The following is a 20,099-nucleotide window of genomic DNA, read 5'->3' on the forward strand; positions in this document are numbered from 1 at the left end:
TTTTCAAGTATAGATCTTAAATTCAAGTAGCAGCATAAGCAATTAAAAAAAGTTTCTGGTGTTCAACTGAAACTGAATTGAAAATTTAGTTTTGTATGGCATTTATATTTCTAATTATACCCATTATGTCCTGTCAGCCTTAAAGAGCAAAATACTGTAGAAAGGCAATACGGGTTTATGTTATTGTGGTCTCAGTCCTATATGACAACTGGTTGGGAAATAGTTACAAATGTCAGCATTGATATGCAATCACTTCAATCGACTGATCAAAAAATTGTTTTATGGATGTACTGGAAATAAAAGCATAAAACATATTCTGTTGATGCTACATTCAAACTTTTATTTATGTGATTTATTGTTTAAGTTTGGTTAAATGGAGTGTAATTGTAGGAGCTATTAAAGGGGTAGATCACCCAAAAATTAAAATTCTGTTATTATTTTCTCACTCTCATGTTGGCACAAGCCTGCATAAATGTCTTTGTTCTGATGAACACAGAGGAAGATATTTCGAGCAATGTTTGTAACCAAACTGTTTGTAAGCCCCATTCACTTCCATATACACTTTCAATACTATGTAGGTGAATGGGGCTCATGAATAGTTTGGCTTACAAACATTCCTCAAAATATCTTCCTCTGTGTTCATCAAAACAAATACATTTATACAGGTTTGTGACAAAATGAGGGGGATTAAATGATGACAGAATTGTCATTTTTGGGTGAACTATCCCATTAAGATGATTTGTGGAACAGAATTAAACAGAATCAGAAACTCTTTATGAACAATAATATGTAGATGAGTTTGTTGTTAGACACACTCAAAATAATTTAGTAAAAAATAAATTATGTATTTAATATAACTTCCATTCTACGGAAGTATTTTCAAAAAATAAACACTTCAGACTTATAGATTTTGACACAAAGATGTCAAAGAAAAACCCGTGAAAAGTACCATGACAAACCTACTGGATTTATTTTTAAACAACTTGGAGTAAATAAATATGGTATATATCAGATATATTGATATATGTTTTATCACATCACTGACAGCATTTTTTCGCAGCTGCCGTATTGCTGATTTGTGATTGGTCAAACCGCCCGGAAGTGCGTCACGGGCTACCAATATGTCCGCGTTCATTTAAAACGGCGAAGTGAAGTGTGCCCGATCGCTTTTCACTGCTTACTTCTGTCCGTTTGTATGTTGGGCGACACGAACAGCCGATTTCAGAGGCAGAGGCATCTGTTAAAAGAAAGAAGCGCACATCAGGACAGAAAACTTGATTATTTGTTATTAACAGGTGTGTGTTTGAGCGGATGTTGTTAGCCGTAGCGCAGCAGCTAATGCTCACTGACAGACTGAAGGAAAGGGGTTTCGTGTTTCCCCCCCGAATGTAATAAAGCTGCCACTAATGCTCTATTGTGGTTGAAATCTCTGGTAAATGCAGTAGTATTGTCTGTTGTTAGATATTTTTGTGCTAAAATCAGCGCGTAAAAATGACGTAACGTCGTGTACATAACGTTAGATGTTGATAGATAACTGTTACATTAATAGAAGCGGACGCCATATATTTTTCTTTATATGGTGTAGCTGTGAGTTTATTTATGATTATTTATATTCTGGTAATGCTTTACAAAAGTTATATTTGTTAACATTAGTTAATGCATTAGCTAACATTGAACTAACAATGATTAATACTTCTACCGCACTTGTCTTATCAATCCTAGTTCACGTTATTTGCAGAATACATTTATAAAAAATCTAAAATTGTAACTGTTATTAGTAGTTAATGTGCAATGAATAAAACAATTTTTACAATAAATAAATAAATGACAAATAAATCTATGTTATGCTCCAGCCCCCATCACCACCATCCTCCAGAGGACAAGCAGGTTTAAAGGATTAATCTGTGTGTGCAGAGGTTATCTGAGGCAGGTGGACAGACATCCGGATAATACATCTGTCATGTATTAATGTGTGTGTCCTTTACCCACAGAAATAATGCTGATATTGGGAACTCATGTCGCACGTCTATGAAGAGAGACCCACAATGATAGCCGCAGGCGAGTTGCAGTCGTTTGTCCCGTTCGGTCGTGAGCACTGCAAAAATCACCCGAATGCTGTGAACCTCCAGCTGCGGCAGTTGCAGCCGGCGTCTGAGCTCTGGTCCTCTGATGGGGCCGCTGGACTCGTGGGGTCCCTTCAGGAGGTCACTTTACAGGAGAGAGAGAAGGTAGCCGGCCACATCTTCACAACATAGGGATAAAACAGTTTGATGTTCACAAGCATCAGTACATATTTTACATGCATTTTGTCAGGCCCAAAGCAAAGTCCCTTTATGGAAGTTTTGCATTGTTTGCATTGCCTCTGGATAGTTATTTTGTACCATATAAGTTTAATTTCTTAAATTGTGCTAAACACCTTTTGTCATAGTTGTTTTAGCTTCTGTGAATGCACACAGGTTGACAAGCGCTTCAAGCGACCCTATACATAGCCCCTCCCTCTGAGAATAGCAGTCTTTATAGACTGATGATTTGTTGGTGGTACATCTGTTGCCCAAGTGGCCATATTGAGCGTGACATTGTCCCATATTCATATAAACAGCATTGCTTAATCTTGTTATATCCAATATCTTTGCCCAAAGTGACTTAAAGCGCATTTACATAAAAAAAAAATTATGTTGAATCTACAACCTTTGCACTTCTAACGCAATGCCCTACAAAGTGAGCTACAGGAACACTAAAATATACTTTCATATATCCACTTATAGTCTAGATTTTTGACAAATTTACTTGGATATATTTTTTCAGAGGAACAGAAGTATATGCAAGAAAATTGTGTTGGCAATGATTTGTACCTCTTGTCTACCTTGCAGTGCACTGTCATCATGGGCCGATATTGAATGCATTGTTTGTATGATAAGTATGATATTTTTGGGATTGGCAGGAGCGCTGGCAGCTGAGGAAGGGAATGGCTGCTGATGGGGTTCATTATGAGGAGGAGCTGTATGTGGTCGGAAACATGGTCATATGGAGCCATGGTAGTAAAAATCAAGCCTCTTGTGTTTACAAGGCTTTCACTGTGGACAGCCCTGTTCAGCAGGTACTAACAACAGATTTGTATATATATTGATCTGTCTAAAAATAATATTGTCTTTATAAGGTTTAAATGTATTTATTTATAATTAAATTTGTGTTTTTTGTAGGCTCTGTGGTGTAATTTTACTGTCCCTCAGCCTAAAACGGATGGTAAGCATTTTGTAGATTTTTTGTGTACTAATGTCTAATAGTTGTGTTATTGTTGGTTACTCTTTTTATTATTTGACAGTCAGGTATGCTTGTTTCTGTCTGGTCAGTTGCCAAGCACTGTGTGGCTAAACATTGTGTTTAATGATCAGTAAACTGGCAGATTTGACCATTGTATCTCAGTTGCTTCAGCTGCACAAAGGTCATGGATTTGAAACCCATGAAGTGATAAAATGTATAGCTTGTAATGCACCGCAAGTCGGTTTGGATAAAACTGCAAAATGCTTAAAAGATAAAGTGAAAAGTCTGTCTGTACACTTTCTGTTACTTGATTGCTCTAAGATAACATTGTGCCCAGCTTTATTCACCCATTGTGTTGATATATTTTCTTTTGTGACCTTTAGCGAAAGATGTGGTGGAGCAGACAGTGTGTATCGTCCAGAGCACCTGTGTGAACGTTCACAGCACGAGTGGAAAAGACTTCATATCTCCACTCCCCTTCCAGGTCAGAGGATGCAAACTTTTCTGTCTGTTGAGTTTCACATATGACAGGACTCTATGACTCCCAAATATATGTGTCGACTTCAGATCTCATTCTGTAGAGACAGTCACAGCACAACATTAGTAAGTGTCATCAGGGATTGAACCAGCCTGACTGTCTTTTAAGCTCAGTGACGGATGTTACTTTCAAGTTGTCTATTCATGAGGCATAATGGGTTATTTGGCATGCAGACAGGAATGCATTTGAGTTAAAGAACTGCCTGTATTTAGACAACACCATTTACTGTTTTGGCTCAGTCTACTTATATTTTACATGAACATGCTCTGCTGCTGATGTAATTCTGCTGTCTCGGGGGCTTTTTGGAAACATAACAGACTTGTGACACATTCATGCTGTGTATAATAAAATTATGAAATGGGCAATGTTTTACCATTTCTTTAGAATTTAGTATGTCGTCTTTCAGAAGACGAACCATTTTTGCAGCTGACTTAGGAGTAAGTGGATGTGTTCTGCAAGTAGTACACAAATTATTTTATTTTTCAAGATCAAGGATGACGTCTTCTCATGCAATGACAATGTAAACATTACTTTTCAGGTCCCTAAAACTTGCAAGCATCCCTTTTTCTCTTCACATGAATCTTTCTGATTTAGGTCTCTACTCTTTGGTCGACAAAGTTTGGTCTGCTTTTAGAGCGCAAAAACATCACAGCTGAAGGTCACATGAGCCCCAGCAGGTATGTACATATTCATACAGTAACTGAGTGTTTGTTTGGGCCAATGGAGAGTGTGATATTCGCATGTAGTAATCATATCTCTTTTATTAGGGAACCTCTTCCGACACTCTTCAGCATGCTGCATCCCTTAGATGAAATTGCACCTGTTGTTTGTAAGTCTACAGGTAAGGCCTAAAAGAAAATTGTAAGATTATCAATATGTATAACACCCTGTGTGTATAGTAAATCTGACAGTTCATCAAGGATGTTCTTATATTTAGATTTTAACTTGGTGTGGTGCAGTTCTTAACTCTTTCCCCACCAGCGTTTTAAAAAAAGTTGCCAGCCAGCGCCATCATTTTTTATGATTTTTACAAAAGTTAAAAGGCAGGGAATCTCATTTGATCCAGAAACATTTTTATTTATGCTGGTTAAAAGTCTCCTCACATCCTGATAGCAATCACTATGTTAAGTTGTTTAAATGTATTTGTAGAAATTTATGTCATCTGTGAAAGGCGTACGACCAAAAAAATTTTCAACCAATCATAGATCTCAGTCCGAACGGACGTTTCCTTTTTTGTCCTTCATCGGTACGCATAAATTGAATGCCACCATACAGCCTGTTCACGCAGACACCATATGTCATCGGCGCGTTCATGTGCACTCAACTCCTGACCTGTCTGTAAACGGGGAGGATGGCAAACTTTCCTGAATTGACAACCTGCACAGGAGCCACAAAGCGAAAAACATGTTTTATAACAACAACAGCAAAAACTGCCTGGATCAGCAAAGAGCAAAAACCCAAATTAACATCGGTAACTTTACTGCTTTACCACCCGATGCAAGATGCAAACAGCAGCTAAATTAGGCAAAGGGTCTGAAAGGGGTCGTTGCACTGTTTATTTTGGTAAGGTAGGTACGCGATATGTTTGTATTAAGATGGATTCAGATATTCTACTTTGATGAAACATTCTGTTGCTTATGAAATGTGTGTTCGTTTACGGATAAGCGTAACAATATAGTTACTACGTCTACGCAACCGAAAGTGTGCTTTAACTAATTGTGATGTAAACCAGTTGTTTATGTTGGTTGTTTTGGTAATGTTATTCACTTTGTACTGCAAAGTTTTCTCACTGGTGAATGAGACATGAGATGTGACCGTCTGATCTGTGCGTGTTCATGTGTTTTGGAAGACGCGTGACTTTGGATGGCGATTTGAATAGAGGGTGGGATCGTGATTTAATTGTTAGTCGGCTACCGTTAGCATTTTTCAAAATTTGATACCATACCTTAAATGCCTTCCAGAAAATGTTCTTCTTTAAATATATAAACATACAATATATCAAATGAAAGGACAGACCCTCTGCTTTCAAAAAAAAAAAAGTTTCATCCTACCCTAATTTGTTCTCTTTTATCACCTCTCTTATATTGGTAGGTTTCTTCAAAAATACAAAATTTTGAGCAAAAAGCTAAGAAAATTGCGTTTTTGTCAAGGACAAAACATGCTTTGCAGGATTAACTCATCATTGGCAGGGAAGCATTTTCTCTTAATTGACTAGTTAATTCGTCAATGGCCGGGAAAGAGTTAATAAAATTTTAATCAACTTCATTTTTCCACCAAAGCCTATTTTACACTTCTTTGGCACTTGGAGATTGTTAATTTTGTATGATGTTGAATTGACACCATTACTTTAATAATTCAGCTCTAATGCCCTGTTGTTGACATCTAAGCGACTGACAGTGAACTCATGACTTTCTCTGAATGCTCCTCTCTGATGGCTCAGGTCTGTTTGAGTCACGGCTCCAGTATGTCTCAGATAGCGCTCTGAGAGTCGTGTTCACGTGCCTTGAGCCCTCCATCATCATGACGTATGACACGCAGCAGTGTACGCACACAGTCTGGGCTCTGCGTAAAGTCACACCTGAGGTACAGCCATCTGTCCCATGCTTCTGTTTCCTTATGTTTTTTGTCATTAGTTGATATGTCAGGTTGCTCTTCCTCATATGAATATTACATTTTTTTCCTTTTGATATTATTAAATGCATAACAATGTTATGTTTGAGTGGTTTTAACCTTTAATATCATACACATATTACGTTTTAGTAATAAAATGCATTAAAACTTAATGTACTGCATTGTAAAATAAATCAATCATGCAGCCCTATTTACTGGTTTCGTTTGTGTCTTTTGCAGGAACAGAGAACAGTGTTAAAGTGTCCCGAGCAGCCCGGGCCGGTTCACACACCCGGTGCAGCCCCCAGCCTTCTCGGCCCCCACCTAAGAAACGTAACCCGGCTGGACTTGCCCGCCTCACCCCTGCACTGTCACGCCCTACACAATCAAAGCCGAATCCCAGCCTCCCCCGGCCTGCACTCTCGTGTTCACTCACCCAGCATTTCTAACATGGCTGCTCTCAGGTACAAAATCATAGTGTTTAGTAGAACAAAATTAAAGACACGGTTGTGTTACGCATATTAATTTGTGTTTGGTGGTCAGCCGGGCTCACTCTCCTGGCATCGCCACGCCCTCCTTCTCTGGAGCTCAGCGCTTCAACACGTCGTTCCACACTCCTTCTCCGCGAGGTCACAGCATCCTGGCTTCACCCAACAGCACTCTAAATGATACCGCCCTGACGCCCGAAATGGAGCCCATTCCCCCAGACCTCTGCATTGAACAGCTGTGGACAGAGACCAGTGGTACCTCCAGGTCTGCTGTCATGCATTTAGAGTTTACAAAATGAGATATACTTATTGTCTGTGGTCTCCTGTGAACAATGTTGTCTGCCTACAGGGAGAAGGCCGGTCATGCGTCTAAAGTCTTTATCACCTCTGACCTGTGTGAGAACAGGTACCTGTGTTTCCTGATCGAGTCCCACCAGCAGCTCAGGTGCATATGTTTTTCCTTCCCTTAAAAGGTGCATGATTTTTGAAAAGGGAGTACCAAAATCATCAGTATGGGGCATGTCTACTAACCAACATTGTTGCCTGGGGGGGGGGGGGTCTATCAAAAGAAGGTCCAGATTCTACTGGGGTAGGGGAGTCTTTGTTTAGGTGATTTTAAATGTCAACATTGGCTTTCAGAGATCATGCACCCCGCCTTTAACTTTCTTTTTTGAAATAAGTTTGTTTGTGTATATGCTGAAACTTGAGTATTATTATAGGCGGAGCTCAGATGAACAAACAAAATAATCAAAACACATGAATTTTAAATATTTAAACGGTTCTATAAAACGTCCCTGTTCACAGGTGTGTCAAATTTCTTGAGAGCAACGAAACATCTCAGTTAATATTTGCATCAGTGACCATCATCAGTGCAAAAGACGCTGTGCCCCTTGAGGTGAGTGCTGGAACATTTTAAAAAATCTTAAATAATAAAACCGAAATTATGAAAGCATTTTGGTAGCTTAAATTTTTTTCTTTCACCTATGTTAAAGTTAATATCTAATCGGTATAATTGGCCCTATTTATAAAGTACATCAAATACATGTCTGATCTTGGGCATATTTCATCGGTAATCACATTGTAATTTTTTATTTAAAATATAGTACCTAAGTACCTAATGGGTGAGTAAATATTGGCAGAATTTGTATTTTTTGTATAAGCTGTCTCTTTAAGGGTATACATTCGCATTTCACCAAAGTACCGCTCTTTAGTATCATCTATAAAGAATAGTTTAAGCAGTCTTATAATTTTTTGTATGTCATCTTTCTTCGCTGTCGTCATCAAGACATATTTTCTCTTTATTTCTTGAAGGACATTCATGCCATGCTGGTGCTGGAAGCCAGTGGAAGTCTGGTCCTTTACACGGGAGTCACACGGGTGAGCGTTATTGACATTATTACTGCAATGCCTCATTTATCGATGCTCAGGTGTTTTGCTGTGAAATCTCAGACTAAACTAAAGTATGCATTGTATTCTCCATGCATACTTCTCTTTTATTAAAAAGCCCAAAGGCATCTGTACATTACAGTCATTGCTCACAGCTTGGTCTTAACTTCAGCACATCACATCTATCATGTTCCCCACAAATCACCAGAGATTTGAAAATTGGTTGTAGGTGAGTCACTCATATCTGGCTGAGAGTCACGTGATCTAGAGAGAATGCAACGATTGTTTACAGACATTGAGGCATTTCTATTTATACGGTTAAAATAAAAGTGATAACACTTAAGATAAGGTTCTATTAGTGAACTACATTAGTTAGCATGAACAATTAATAGTACTTGTACAGCATTTATTATTTTTAGTTATGTTAATTTCCACATTTACTACTCAAAAAAAAAAAAACTCAAAAGTTGCATCTGTTAACATTAGTTAATGCACAATGAAATAACATGAACGAACAGTTAATAGTTAAACTGTATTTGTATTAACTAACATTAAAGTCACAATGAAATTAAAATGAAAAACTTTCATTTGTTTTGGAATATTGTGGTATTTTTTACAAATGACTTATCTGCAAGCTTCATTGTTTTTTTTTTCAAATTCATGTGCGCTCATAATCTTTAATCAAAAACGCAAATCTCATCCTCTCCTTGAAACAATCTCTTTTTACTTCCGATCATATGGTAATGGAAGGTAGGCGAGGTCTGGGAAAAGATTGCAGCGATTAGCAAATAGCAACATGACCCATCTTCAACGATGGAATCAGTTTTCGATGGACGAGTTCAAGTCCCATCCTACCTTTTTTTATTTTAAAAGTCGTTTTACTCGGATATACGTCACCACTGGGAAAATAAGACAATCGCTACTTCTGTTTCATGGTGACTTTAACAAAGATTAAATGCAGTAAAAACATATTCATGTTAGGGCATTAACGATGTTAACAAAAATAACTTTGTTTTTACATATATATTTATTGACATTAAGGGTGCAATGTGTAGATTTTAGTTGGTAATGAATCAGAACCAACGGCTCAGTCCACTTCTCACCCCTGCCTTTTGAAGTACATAAAGTAGCTATGATAGCCACCACAAGATAAACATGTCATCGTTTCGGACAACATAGTGATGAAACACACTCTGTAGAGCAGTTTGTCCATTTAGGGCTACTGTAGAAACATGGCTGTGCAAAATGGCAACTTCCATGTAAGGGGAGCCATGGTGTATTTAGTTGAAAATGGCTCATTATAAGGTAATAAAACATAACAGGTCATTATGTTTTTATACACAACTAAAAATATTGTTTATTATTATGTTAGATTTCTGTCAATAGATCATCCTAAAATTTACACATTGTACCTTTAACTCTTATACAAATGGGGTGGCCGGTGACTTTTTTGAGGGAGCACAACATCTATTTGAGGGAAGCTCGTCAAAACATCTATTTAGCCCATCATGGGTGGCTCGTCATGTCAAAATATGCTGGGTTCCCACGGGTCCTTGAAATCCTTGACGTTTGTGAATCAGGGGGGAAAATTTCAAGGCCCTGGGAAGTTTTTTTAAATATACATACATAGATACAGGTCATTGAAAGTGCTTGAATCTATTTTATGCAAGAAGTTTTTTGAAAAATAAAATTATCTCCTGTCTAGTGTAGGATAACATCATAAAAATTCTAGACTTTTTAAGCACACGTGCTAAACTGTTCGCTTTAAATGCTTATATCTTCTGTATGCAAATGTTGATTCATACCAAAATGCTTTTTTAGTTTTTTAGCTTTCATAGTTGTGTTTGACACATGAAAACTTTTTGGGTTACGTATATAACTGCTGTGCAATATTTCAGATAGTGATATACTTCCTGGCTCCCACATCACCCTGTCTTTGTCGTTAAGCCTCACCATTGGTTGAATTTGATATACACATTCAGACGCACTTACCCTAAAGTGTCACCGCAGTGACGCAGCGCGAGTTCCCTCAAAAGGGAACTGTAACAATGTATCTTTTTTTTTTTTTTGGGCCATGTTTGCCTTTATTTGATAGAAAGTAATTTCAGAGATGACAGAAAAGTATAGGGTGAAGAGAGGGGTAAGGGATTGGCAAAGGACCTCGAGCCGGGATTCGAACTCAGGTCGCCAGAAGTGCATCTGCACCATGTGTCGGAGCACCGTCCACTACACCATCAGCTCCGACACAATGTATCTTTAAAGGTAACACAATGTAACCTTGCTCTCACTTGAAATGTGTCCCCACATTTAGTCCTTGAATTTGAGGGTATTGGACCTGGTAAGTCCTTGAAAGGTCCTTGAATTTGAAGTTAACTAAGGTGTGGGAACCCTGAATATGTTTTCGGCGTATCATGTAAACATATGTGCATCACGCGTCATTTCTAAATACGTGCCTGCTGAAGATGCTTCAAAGGGGTTTATGATAAAAGGGAGTTTATTGTTAAGTTAGTGTGAACAAGTATTTTGTAAACATGAGTGTCTGTTTTATCATAAACCCTTTTGAGGCGTGTGCAGCAGGCACGTATTTTGACATGACGCATGATGCACAAAGGTTCTGTTCAACTGATGTTCGAACACATATTTTGACATGACGAGCCACACAAGACACCCGTCCGAACACATATTTGGAATTTGCAGAAGAAAGAAGAAGAAAAGTCACCGGCCGCCACTGTATACAAACATACAGTTAATCATACAACGAACAAACCAACCAACAATCTAAAAAGGAACAATACAATAAGGCAACAAAATAATTTAAACCGATATAAATATATATAACATGTAATATGTAACAGACAAACAAAATAATAAATAACACTTATTTCTCAGTGTGTTTATATGAATGATTTGAAGAGCACCTCTTTTCTCAGTTGCCTATAAGCATCAGTTTCATCTTGTTTATTTCATTTTGGTAAAAAATGGGATTCCATATCTCCTCAAAGGTGCTATATTTATCTTTTCGAATATAACATATCTTCTCCGTTGTCACAGTACTCTACCAATGTCTTATGTCTGGGAATTTAACACATTTCTAATCCAAAGAAATCAGCAATTTTGCTTGTAATATACATATAGAAAGAAATATATATTTATAATCTTTAAGCTTTAGTTTACAGGGATTAGTTGTTTTGACTAAAGGTACTAATTGTATTTATATGTTTAGGATTTGCATCAACCATGTCATCATTTCAGAATTTTTTATCTATTTAATCCAACCCAATCTTACGCAAATTCGAATCAGTAAAAATGTTTGTGACTAACACAAATTTTCGTGAGATTGGGTTGCATAATCACATTCCCAGATACAATGAAAGAAGGTTTCGTTTGAGTTATTTGCAATGCTTTACCACTGAGCTATACAGGATTTATAAAAAGCCTTTTTCACTTCAGCACACGTTGATAACATGAATGATAACTCTATAGGTGTAATTTTCTAGTGATTGTTGTGCTGCCGATGCGAAGTGACACATCAAATCAAAACATGGTAGTACAAGGTTTCCCCGTCAGACTAAATTTGTCTTGTATAGTGTGTGTTGGTTGAACTTTTTGCCACTTATGCAATCATGATTTTTTTGCTTTTCAGGTCAGCAAAGTGTTTGTCCCAGGTCTTCTGTCTCCCACTTTCAGTGTACCGAATCATCAGCCCCAGTTAAGCACACCTTTCGAGAATGTGAGCACTCCGGCCAGGGCTACGGTTCAGCACATAAGTCGACTGGAGGAGGTAACATGCTGTGATTGTTATGTGAATATTGTATATGGGATTTTATTGTAGGGTCAGTGATTATTTAATGTCATGTAACAGGAATCATACATATAACCAAGATAAGATAGAGTATTTTAGAGAGATCTCTCTTAATATTATGTCCTAAAACTAATGGGCTTTCATTTAGTTTATGTGGCCGGATCAATATCTGTATTAAATTGCAGTGTTACGCACAACTCCATTTGCTTTTCTTTGACAACAAACAAAACAAGTTGATCAAAGGATGGTTTGATAATCTAATTTCACGAAGCTGAGATCTTAAATAAAGTATACAATTGATTGTAAGCTTAATAAATTATTTAGCATGGCCAATAGAGTATATTAATTTATATTGGGTTACAAGAGTAAACCCATCTTGAACCTTCATTTAACATAAAAACATCTCTGTGAAACCACAAACAGCATTTTATTGACTTCATATCCTGAGAGCAGCATTAAGGGAAGATGATTTACTTACAGATTTACTTACGGAAAACAGATTGCAGTTTGTTTCTTTTGGACTAATTTCATTAATTTAATACTAAAACGCTAATCGAGTAAAACATTTATTTTATTGTCTTTTACAGAATAGTAAATAGGCTGTGTTTAATTTATCACATGCAAATTGTAATGTACATACGTATGTAAAAATTCTGTGCCATTTCCAGCATAAATCTAAAAAAAATTCTTAAATTGAGATATATTTACTTGATAAGCGAAATTATTAAGATAATAAGTCTTGTGTAAACAATTATGAAAATTTTTTAAGCATGAGTTTATGCTTAAAACAAGTAAGAATATCTGCCTAAATCTTAAATTCAGTTTTACCTAAGATCAGCCTTTTGTGACTTCGATCATATTTATGTTTCCTGAACATGACAGTTTAATTAAGTGTGTTTTTTAGCATTTTCTGTCCTCTGTGTCTCTTACTTTGATCTCAGGTCGGCATGCCGTCCCCAGTGTTGGAGATTCGAAGCTCGGCACAGCACCACGAGTCGTCATGGATGGAAGAGTCACCGTTTCAGCAGGCTGTTTCACACATTCACACGCTCAGAGACGCTGTTGGCAACAAACTTACGCTGGTCAGTGAGTCCTGTCAATTTTGATTCATTTGATTATGCTTGCTGGATAATACAGTGTGGAGTGGAGAGATTACAGTTTAATTTAACACATTTAATCATAATCCCTTGCCCTTAGTTTCACCGATTTTCCCCAAAATCAACACTTGGGTGACCATCCCAAAGATTCCAAAGATTGTGAATTATGTAGTACTGAATTGTGGAGTTTTTCCACACTTCTGTGTTTAGGAATATTTGGGCGGGGCTAAAACTAGGGATGCACCGATGCCACTTTTTTGGAATACGAGTACGAGTACGAGTACTTGCATTTCAGTACTTGCCGATACCGATACCGAGTACTGAATAAAAAACATGATTTAAATTTACAGGTAACAGCTTTAGTCATATAATTTAACAAAAAAACAAGGGACTAGTTTTCCAGTTTGTTGTAAACTCTGCCTCTTTGGACAACACAAGAGGCATTAACCCCTTACACGCTGCTCAAACATAGACATTTCTCAGACCGTGGTATCGATCCCTGGTATCGGGGGACTTTTAACGAGGACGAGTACTTTAGAAAATGTGGTATCGAGGCCGATACCCGATACCAGTATCGGTATCGGTGCATCCCTAGCTAAAACGGTGTCTTGATGATGGACTGGAGCCATCGTGCATGGCTCCACCCCTAAAACAATCGCAAGCATCTATTCAGGTTGTGGCTGTATTTGAACGTTATGATGGACAGCAGGTTTCTACGAGTGGGTGTGGTTTCAGTGCAGACAGCGGACATGCCCCTACCGCTTCAAAGCAGAGAATCCTGCTTATTTTTCCAAAATTTTTATAACTTATTTTATTTACTAGGCAGTTTCAGGGTTCCCACTGATCCTTGAAATCCTTGAAAGTTTGTGAATCTGGGGGAAAAAATTCAAGGCTCTGGGAAGTTTTTTTTAAATAAACATACATAGATACAGGTCATTGAAAGTGCTTGAATCTATTTTATGCAAGAAGTTTTCTGGAAAAATCCTTATTATTCCCTGTGTAGTGTAGTGTAGGATAATATCATAAAAAAAACTGTTTGCTTTAAATGCTTATATCTTCTGTATGCGAATGTTGATTCATACCAAAATGCTTTTTTGCATAGTTGTGTTTGACACACGAAAATGTCTTGGTTTACGTATGTAACTGTTGTTCCCTGAGAAGGGAACGAGACGCTGCGTCTCCCTTGCCATACTTCCTGCGTCCCTGTAACGCCGTCTTTGGCAATATTTCAGATAGCGATATACTTCCTGGCTTCCGCGTCACCCTGTCTTAGTTGTTAAGCCTCACCGTTGGTTCAATTTGATATAAACATTCAGACGCACTTACCCCTGGAGGCGTCCCCAAAGTGTCGCCGCAGTGACCCAGCGCAAGTTCCCTCGAAAGGGAACTGTAACAATGTATCTTAAAAGGTAACACGCTGTAACCTTGCTCTCACTTGCTCTCACATATAATCCTTGAATTTGAGATTATTGGACCTGCAAAGTCCTTGAAAGCTGAAATTTTTTGGATACTTTTTAGCTTGCATTCTTGTTATTTCATTTTTGAATGAATATATTGATACTTCTTTCCACTGTTGAATGTGGTAAATGTGTAACATAAATGAATGCCACCAGATAAGACATACACAGAATTGCTTTACCCAGTTATAAAGTTGCGGCCAAACAGGGTGATAAATACTGCGTCCATGCTTGTTCTCTCCGCTGTTGCTAAAGGCACGAGCTGGTAATTGCTTGTGTCATACAGTGGCCGGTCTGTAATTGAGTGCTGTCACAGCGGCAGGACACGACCGCCACGTCTGTGTGGTGCTTCAGACATAAGCACCAGGAGCCCGTCACTGTTTTGACAAGACTCAATAAGGTCTGATCCCCTGCAGTCGAGCCCCTGTCCGCAGGGCCAGTCTTGTCATTCCCGACTGAACGATGTGTTCCTGCCAAAAGAAATCCCCTCGCAGGCATGTCAAAGCAATTTCTCCTCGACAAACTTATGTCGGATGATATGCTTCTTAAGAAAGCCTTTTAAATAGCAAACGACTGTAAAGGTCTACATTTATCCAAATTTCTTCAGATGCAAATGTTTTTTTGTATTTACATGCACGCATTTGGCTGATGCTTTTATCCAATCGACTTATAGTTCATTCAAACTATACATTTCATTAGTATGTGTGTTGCTAACTTAATCCTGTACCAATTGTACTACTACAGGAAAAGGAAGACAACATAAGGACAATACAAGAAGAGTCTAGTTGCTTTTGACTAAATTTAACTGGATGTAAACCGCAACATGGCTTTTGTTGGTTTGAGTTTTTATTTGCTATTGTCTGTGTTGTTGTTGCTAATACCTCTCATTTTTTATTGTTCAGGAATTAAGCACCGGCTCGATGTTAAGAATCACCATTCCTGAGGTGGCCACTTCAGAACTGGGTAAGAGAAAACTCTCATATATGTATATATATATATATATATATATATATATATATATATATATATATATATATATATATGTATATATGTATATGTATATATATATATATATGTATATATATGTATATGTATGTATATGTATATATATGTATATGTATATATATGTATATGTATATATATGTATATATATATATGTATATGTATATATATGTATATATATATATATATATATATATATATGTATATATATGTATATACACACACATACATTTACTGCCCAATGGCGTGATGACGCAGTTCATAGCTGAGTCACAGTTTGTTTATGAGCTACTTTAAAAGTTCCATTTGAGCTATAAAAATGGACAAATGTATTTTATAAAATCTTTTTAGCGTAAATGATGTAGAACTGCCCAACTTGGTTGAAGTAAACCTAAAGTGATTCATATTCAACACTCTGAGGCTGTATACACTTGATATTATGATACGTTTTGGTCAATCGGATCAAAATTTCACGACGCTAAATACAGGTGTAAATGAAACGTTTTGAGCTGGTGATGAATTAAATCTATTAATATTGCTTGTAATAAGGATAAGGGATTTGAATACATCCTTTACCCTAAAAATTAACTTGATCTTTGATTGAGTAACCCGAGCATTATCCGTAAAATCATAGTGGCTCACAACACAAGGGCCATCCAGAATGCCCTAGCTACATTTTTTTGCACGGGTAAGAGGCACTTAAATTGTATTAGTGACATTCGTAACTGGGGGATGATATTTCCCCATGGCGAGTTAATTTAATTTCTTAGCTGGTCCTTTGTCGTAGGCTAATGGCACTTGATATCTTCCTATCCAGATTTCTTTACAATTATTCTCAATTAATGCCAGTCTCCCTTTAATAAAGGCTGTCGTTTGAAGTAAGTGGTCCTTCTGCTGCTAATAAAGTGGCATTTTCTTCAGCTCTGTCCTGACCTTTTACTGTTTGTTTGCTAATGAAGCCGCAGGCGTCATCGAGAGCGTGATGGTATGTTTGCTGCTGATTTCCAACATGAACAAGAAAAGTCTTTTCTTGTTCACATCCTGATTTACTTCATAAAAGTGAACTTAAACGACTATGTTTCATTATTTAGAAGTTTATTCACCTTAAATCCTTAAAGGATTTTATATAGATTCATATCATACTGTCTGTATTCAGTTCTGAATGCTTTTTACTCGTTTCAAATGATATAAATCCCTAGAGATTGCTGGGATCCTCCTTTCTCTGACTGGATTTTGGGAAGAGTACCACTATTTCAGTAGTTTTTACAATATTGAAATGATCTATCAAAAATTTGTCTGGGGCGGTACCCTTTTTTAAAAAAAGTACAGCTTTGGACCAAAATAGTTCATATTAGTACCTCAGAGGTACATATTGGTACCAAATGTATAAATATCTGTACCTAATGGTACATATTAAAATTTACTACGAGACACATGAGAAAGCAACAAGTATCATCATCATAAATCAAGTTATCATAAGATATGAAAACAGTTAAAGTTATCAGGGGTTATGGTACTAACTACTTATGTTAAATTAAATTAATAAACCAATGAATTGAACTGATCACAGCATGGTACTGAGCATTTGTTTCGTGTAAGCTGTGTGTTTACATTTTGCATTATTCCTTCTGTTCTTCACGTTTACAATGCTATGAAATCAGCTGAAATAGTACCCTAGAAGTCATTTTTGATGAGGTATGTGTCTTGTATAAAAAAAAAGGAAAAAAATTGGATAAAAATAGGATTTAGGCTACAGAAATTGTTCAATTAATTGAATTAGAAACACTGCAAAAAATGACTCTCTTATTTAGTTTTTTTTGTCTTCTTTTCAGTACAAATAGCAACAAATTCTTAAGTCGAGATGCATTTTCTTTATGGGCAAAATGACCAAATAAGTCACGAAGAAAATAAGTCTAATTTTTAGACCAAAATATCAATTTTGATATAAACTGCCACTACTTAATTATAGAAAAAAATTAAAGAAAAAGATTTTTTGCATGTTTTAAGCACAAATTCACTTCAATTATTTTTTGTCTTAAAGCTAGATTTTTCTTAGGGGATTTTGCTTATCAAAAAATGCATCTTGATTTAAGAATTTTTAGATATTTGTACTGAAAACAAGACTGTTAACTAATAAGTAAGTAATTTTTTGCAGTAAATCCACAACAATAAAAATCAGAAAACTTTCAAAAAAAGTTTTGTCCCCATTTTTTTTTTACAGCAAATGATATTTTAATGATATTTTAACCATTTAACTAGGAAATGTCCCCGGTTTTCATTTAAAAAATCTGGTCACCTTACTGTAAGTTAACTCCTGTTAGCATTGCATTGTGAGCGAATCATTCAAACATGGTAAGGAGCGTCACATTTCCAGCTGACGTCAGAGGTATTCAGACCAATCACAACGTTTAGATTAACTGGCCAATCAGGGACACAGAGCTTTTCAAATCGGTGCGTTTCAGGAAGAGAGTGAAATCTGGAGCTACAAAAATATGGTATGTGTAAAATAATGTGTTTTTAATCATAAACAAGGCAAACACATTGTATTATACCAAATACACAAAATAACGTTGTTTTTAAGCAATGAAATAGGTGCTCTTAAAAACACTTGATGTTATTGTGCAGGATTCATAAGTGGTAATAAATGTCTGTGCTTTCCTAAATTATATCAAAACCCTACCATAAACAAAGTACTAAACTTGACTTTCCTTTTCGTTTTCTCATGCTGTAAAATTCCAGTCGAATCAAAACCTGATGTGTCTCTCCACCCTCAAATGTTCTCTTCCACATCTCTTCCTCTCTGCATCAGCTTGTGTCACACACTTTGGCAAACAGTCATCTATGTGTAGTGGTCCTCTGTTTTTTGTGGCCGCCCCCTCACACAGATTTGAGTTCCAACTCTGGCTGTGTCTTTTGAAGTGGCGGCCCCCTCCGTGCATACCATTCTATAGGATCACCTCCGTGTGGAGCATCTCAATTATCATCACCCCCTCATTTTATCAACACGCTAACGCTTTGATGTACAAGTGGGGGTGTGCGATATGGCCTAAAAATGATGTTTTAACATCTTCTGTCATTTTCACTTAAGGAAATATAATATTATGATAATAATTCATTCATTTAGAGTGGGTCAGTGAAACATCAGAATAGTCTGGTCCATGTATAATTAAATAAATCTCTTAATCAGTCTGTAGACACAGGGGGTGATGCTTGTTAGACTTGGGCCACAAAGCATTTTTTAGTTACTTTTTTTTTTTTTTAAATATGCCCATTTTCCAGCTCCCCTAGAGTTAAACATTTCATTTTTAGCGTTTTGGTAACCATTCAGCTGATTTCTGGGTCTGGCGCTAGCACTTTTAGCATAGCTTAGCATAATCCATTGAATCTGATTAGACCATTAGCATCGCCCAAAACAATAACCATTGGTTATAACAAAAATAACCAATGCTAATGGTCTTATCAGATTAAATAGACTATGCTAAGCTATGCTAAAAGTGGTACCAGCAGACCCGGAGATCGGCTGAATGGATAACAAAACGGTAAAAATCAAATGTTTAACTCTTGGGGAGCTGAAAATTAGCATATTTTCAAAAACAGTGGAGTGTCCCTTTAAAACAACCTTATTAGTTTTTACAAACATACCTTGCAAATAAACATTACTGGTGTGCATCTTGAGACAAAACAATGGCACTGATATATTTTAAGACGTCAGTGCCAGCTGCTTTAAGGAAAGACAGCTTAAAACATGCATTTAAGTCTTGGACTAGACTTAAGCCATGTCTAGGAAACCAACCTGCAGCTTACCAACTGCTTACAGAACATCTTTGTTTGTCCTTTATTTCTACAGTCAAGCGTTGCTTGCAAGCTATCAGATTTATTCTTCCCAAAGACACTGCCATGAAAGTGCTGGTCAAGTGGTACAACAGTTACAACGCCCCTGGAGGTCCCAGCATGCACCTGGAGTGGAACCTGTTTGTGACGTGTCTAATGACAATGATGGGTTACAACACAGAGCGACTGACATGGACGCGCAATGTGAGCATTTCCTTATGCTGAGTTTTTTTGTCTATTGTTTATTACTTAAGTGGCTGATAGAAACGGGACATTACTTATAAAAGGGGTGCAGTGAAGTTTCAATTGGCGAGTACTTCTATGTTTTCAGCTATTATTAATAATATAGTTGTTGTTTTTTTCTACAGCTTCATTTTGAAGTGCCTCTCTCGCCAGTAATTGCCCCTAAAAAAGCTCGTCCTGCAGAGACAGGTTCTGATAAGGTAAGTGTCCTCCTTGCACATGTTAGAGGTCAGGGTCAAAAGATCCTGCATGATCTACTGTAGGCTTTCCTGTCATCCAGCTTTTAGGGTTAATCATATACTATATAATTAATAATTTACAGTAATGTACAGAATATTTTGATCTTTGAGATAAAACATTTGGATTTATTTTTATTATTGGAAT

At 36.9% G+C, this 20,099-nt stretch overlaps 1 protein-coding gene across 1 annotated transcript in view; it reads left to right on the forward strand.

The window, feature by feature from the left end:
- The first annotated feature begins 1,124 nt into the window (after positions 1-1,124).
- The window catches only part of anapc1 (anaphase promoting complex subunit 1), a 64,654-nt gene continuing 45,679 nt past the window's right edge, over positions 1,125-20,099 (forward strand). The window contains exons 1-18 of the mRNA XM_065296176.2: positions 1,125-1,295; positions 1,992-2,228; positions 2,942-3,097; positions 3,201-3,243; positions 3,645-3,745; positions 4,394-4,476; positions 4,567-4,640; positions 6,240-6,382; positions 6,650-6,873; positions 6,953-7,162; positions 7,247-7,342; positions 7,702-7,792; positions 8,209-8,274; positions 11,927-12,064; positions 13,027-13,167; positions 15,542-15,602; positions 19,489-19,676; positions 19,841-19,915. Of these exons, the coding sequence (XP_065152248.1) occupies positions 2,016-2,228; positions 2,942-3,097; positions 3,201-3,243; positions 3,645-3,745; positions 4,394-4,476; positions 4,567-4,640; positions 6,240-6,382; positions 6,650-6,873; positions 6,953-7,162; positions 7,247-7,342; positions 7,702-7,792; positions 8,209-8,274; positions 11,927-12,064; positions 13,027-13,167; positions 15,542-15,602; positions 19,489-19,676; positions 19,841-19,915 (2,103 nt within the window). The 5' untranslated portion in view covers positions 1,125-1,295; positions 1,992-2,015. The remainder of the gene's footprint in view (positions 1,296-1,991; positions 2,229-2,941; positions 3,098-3,200; positions 3,244-3,644; positions 3,746-4,393; positions 4,477-4,566; positions 4,641-6,239; positions 6,383-6,649; positions 6,874-6,952; positions 7,163-7,246; positions 7,343-7,701; positions 7,793-8,208; positions 8,275-11,926; positions 12,065-13,026; positions 13,168-15,541; positions 15,603-19,488; positions 19,677-19,840; positions 19,916-20,099) is intronic.

This window comes from Paramisgurnus dabryanus, chromosome 20 (genome assembly GCF_030506205.2).
Source record: "Paramisgurnus dabryanus chromosome 20, PD_genome_1.1, whole genome shotgun sequence".
Classification (NCBI taxonomy): Eukaryota; Metazoa; Chordata; class Actinopteri; order Cypriniformes; family Cobitidae; genus Paramisgurnus; species Paramisgurnus dabryanus.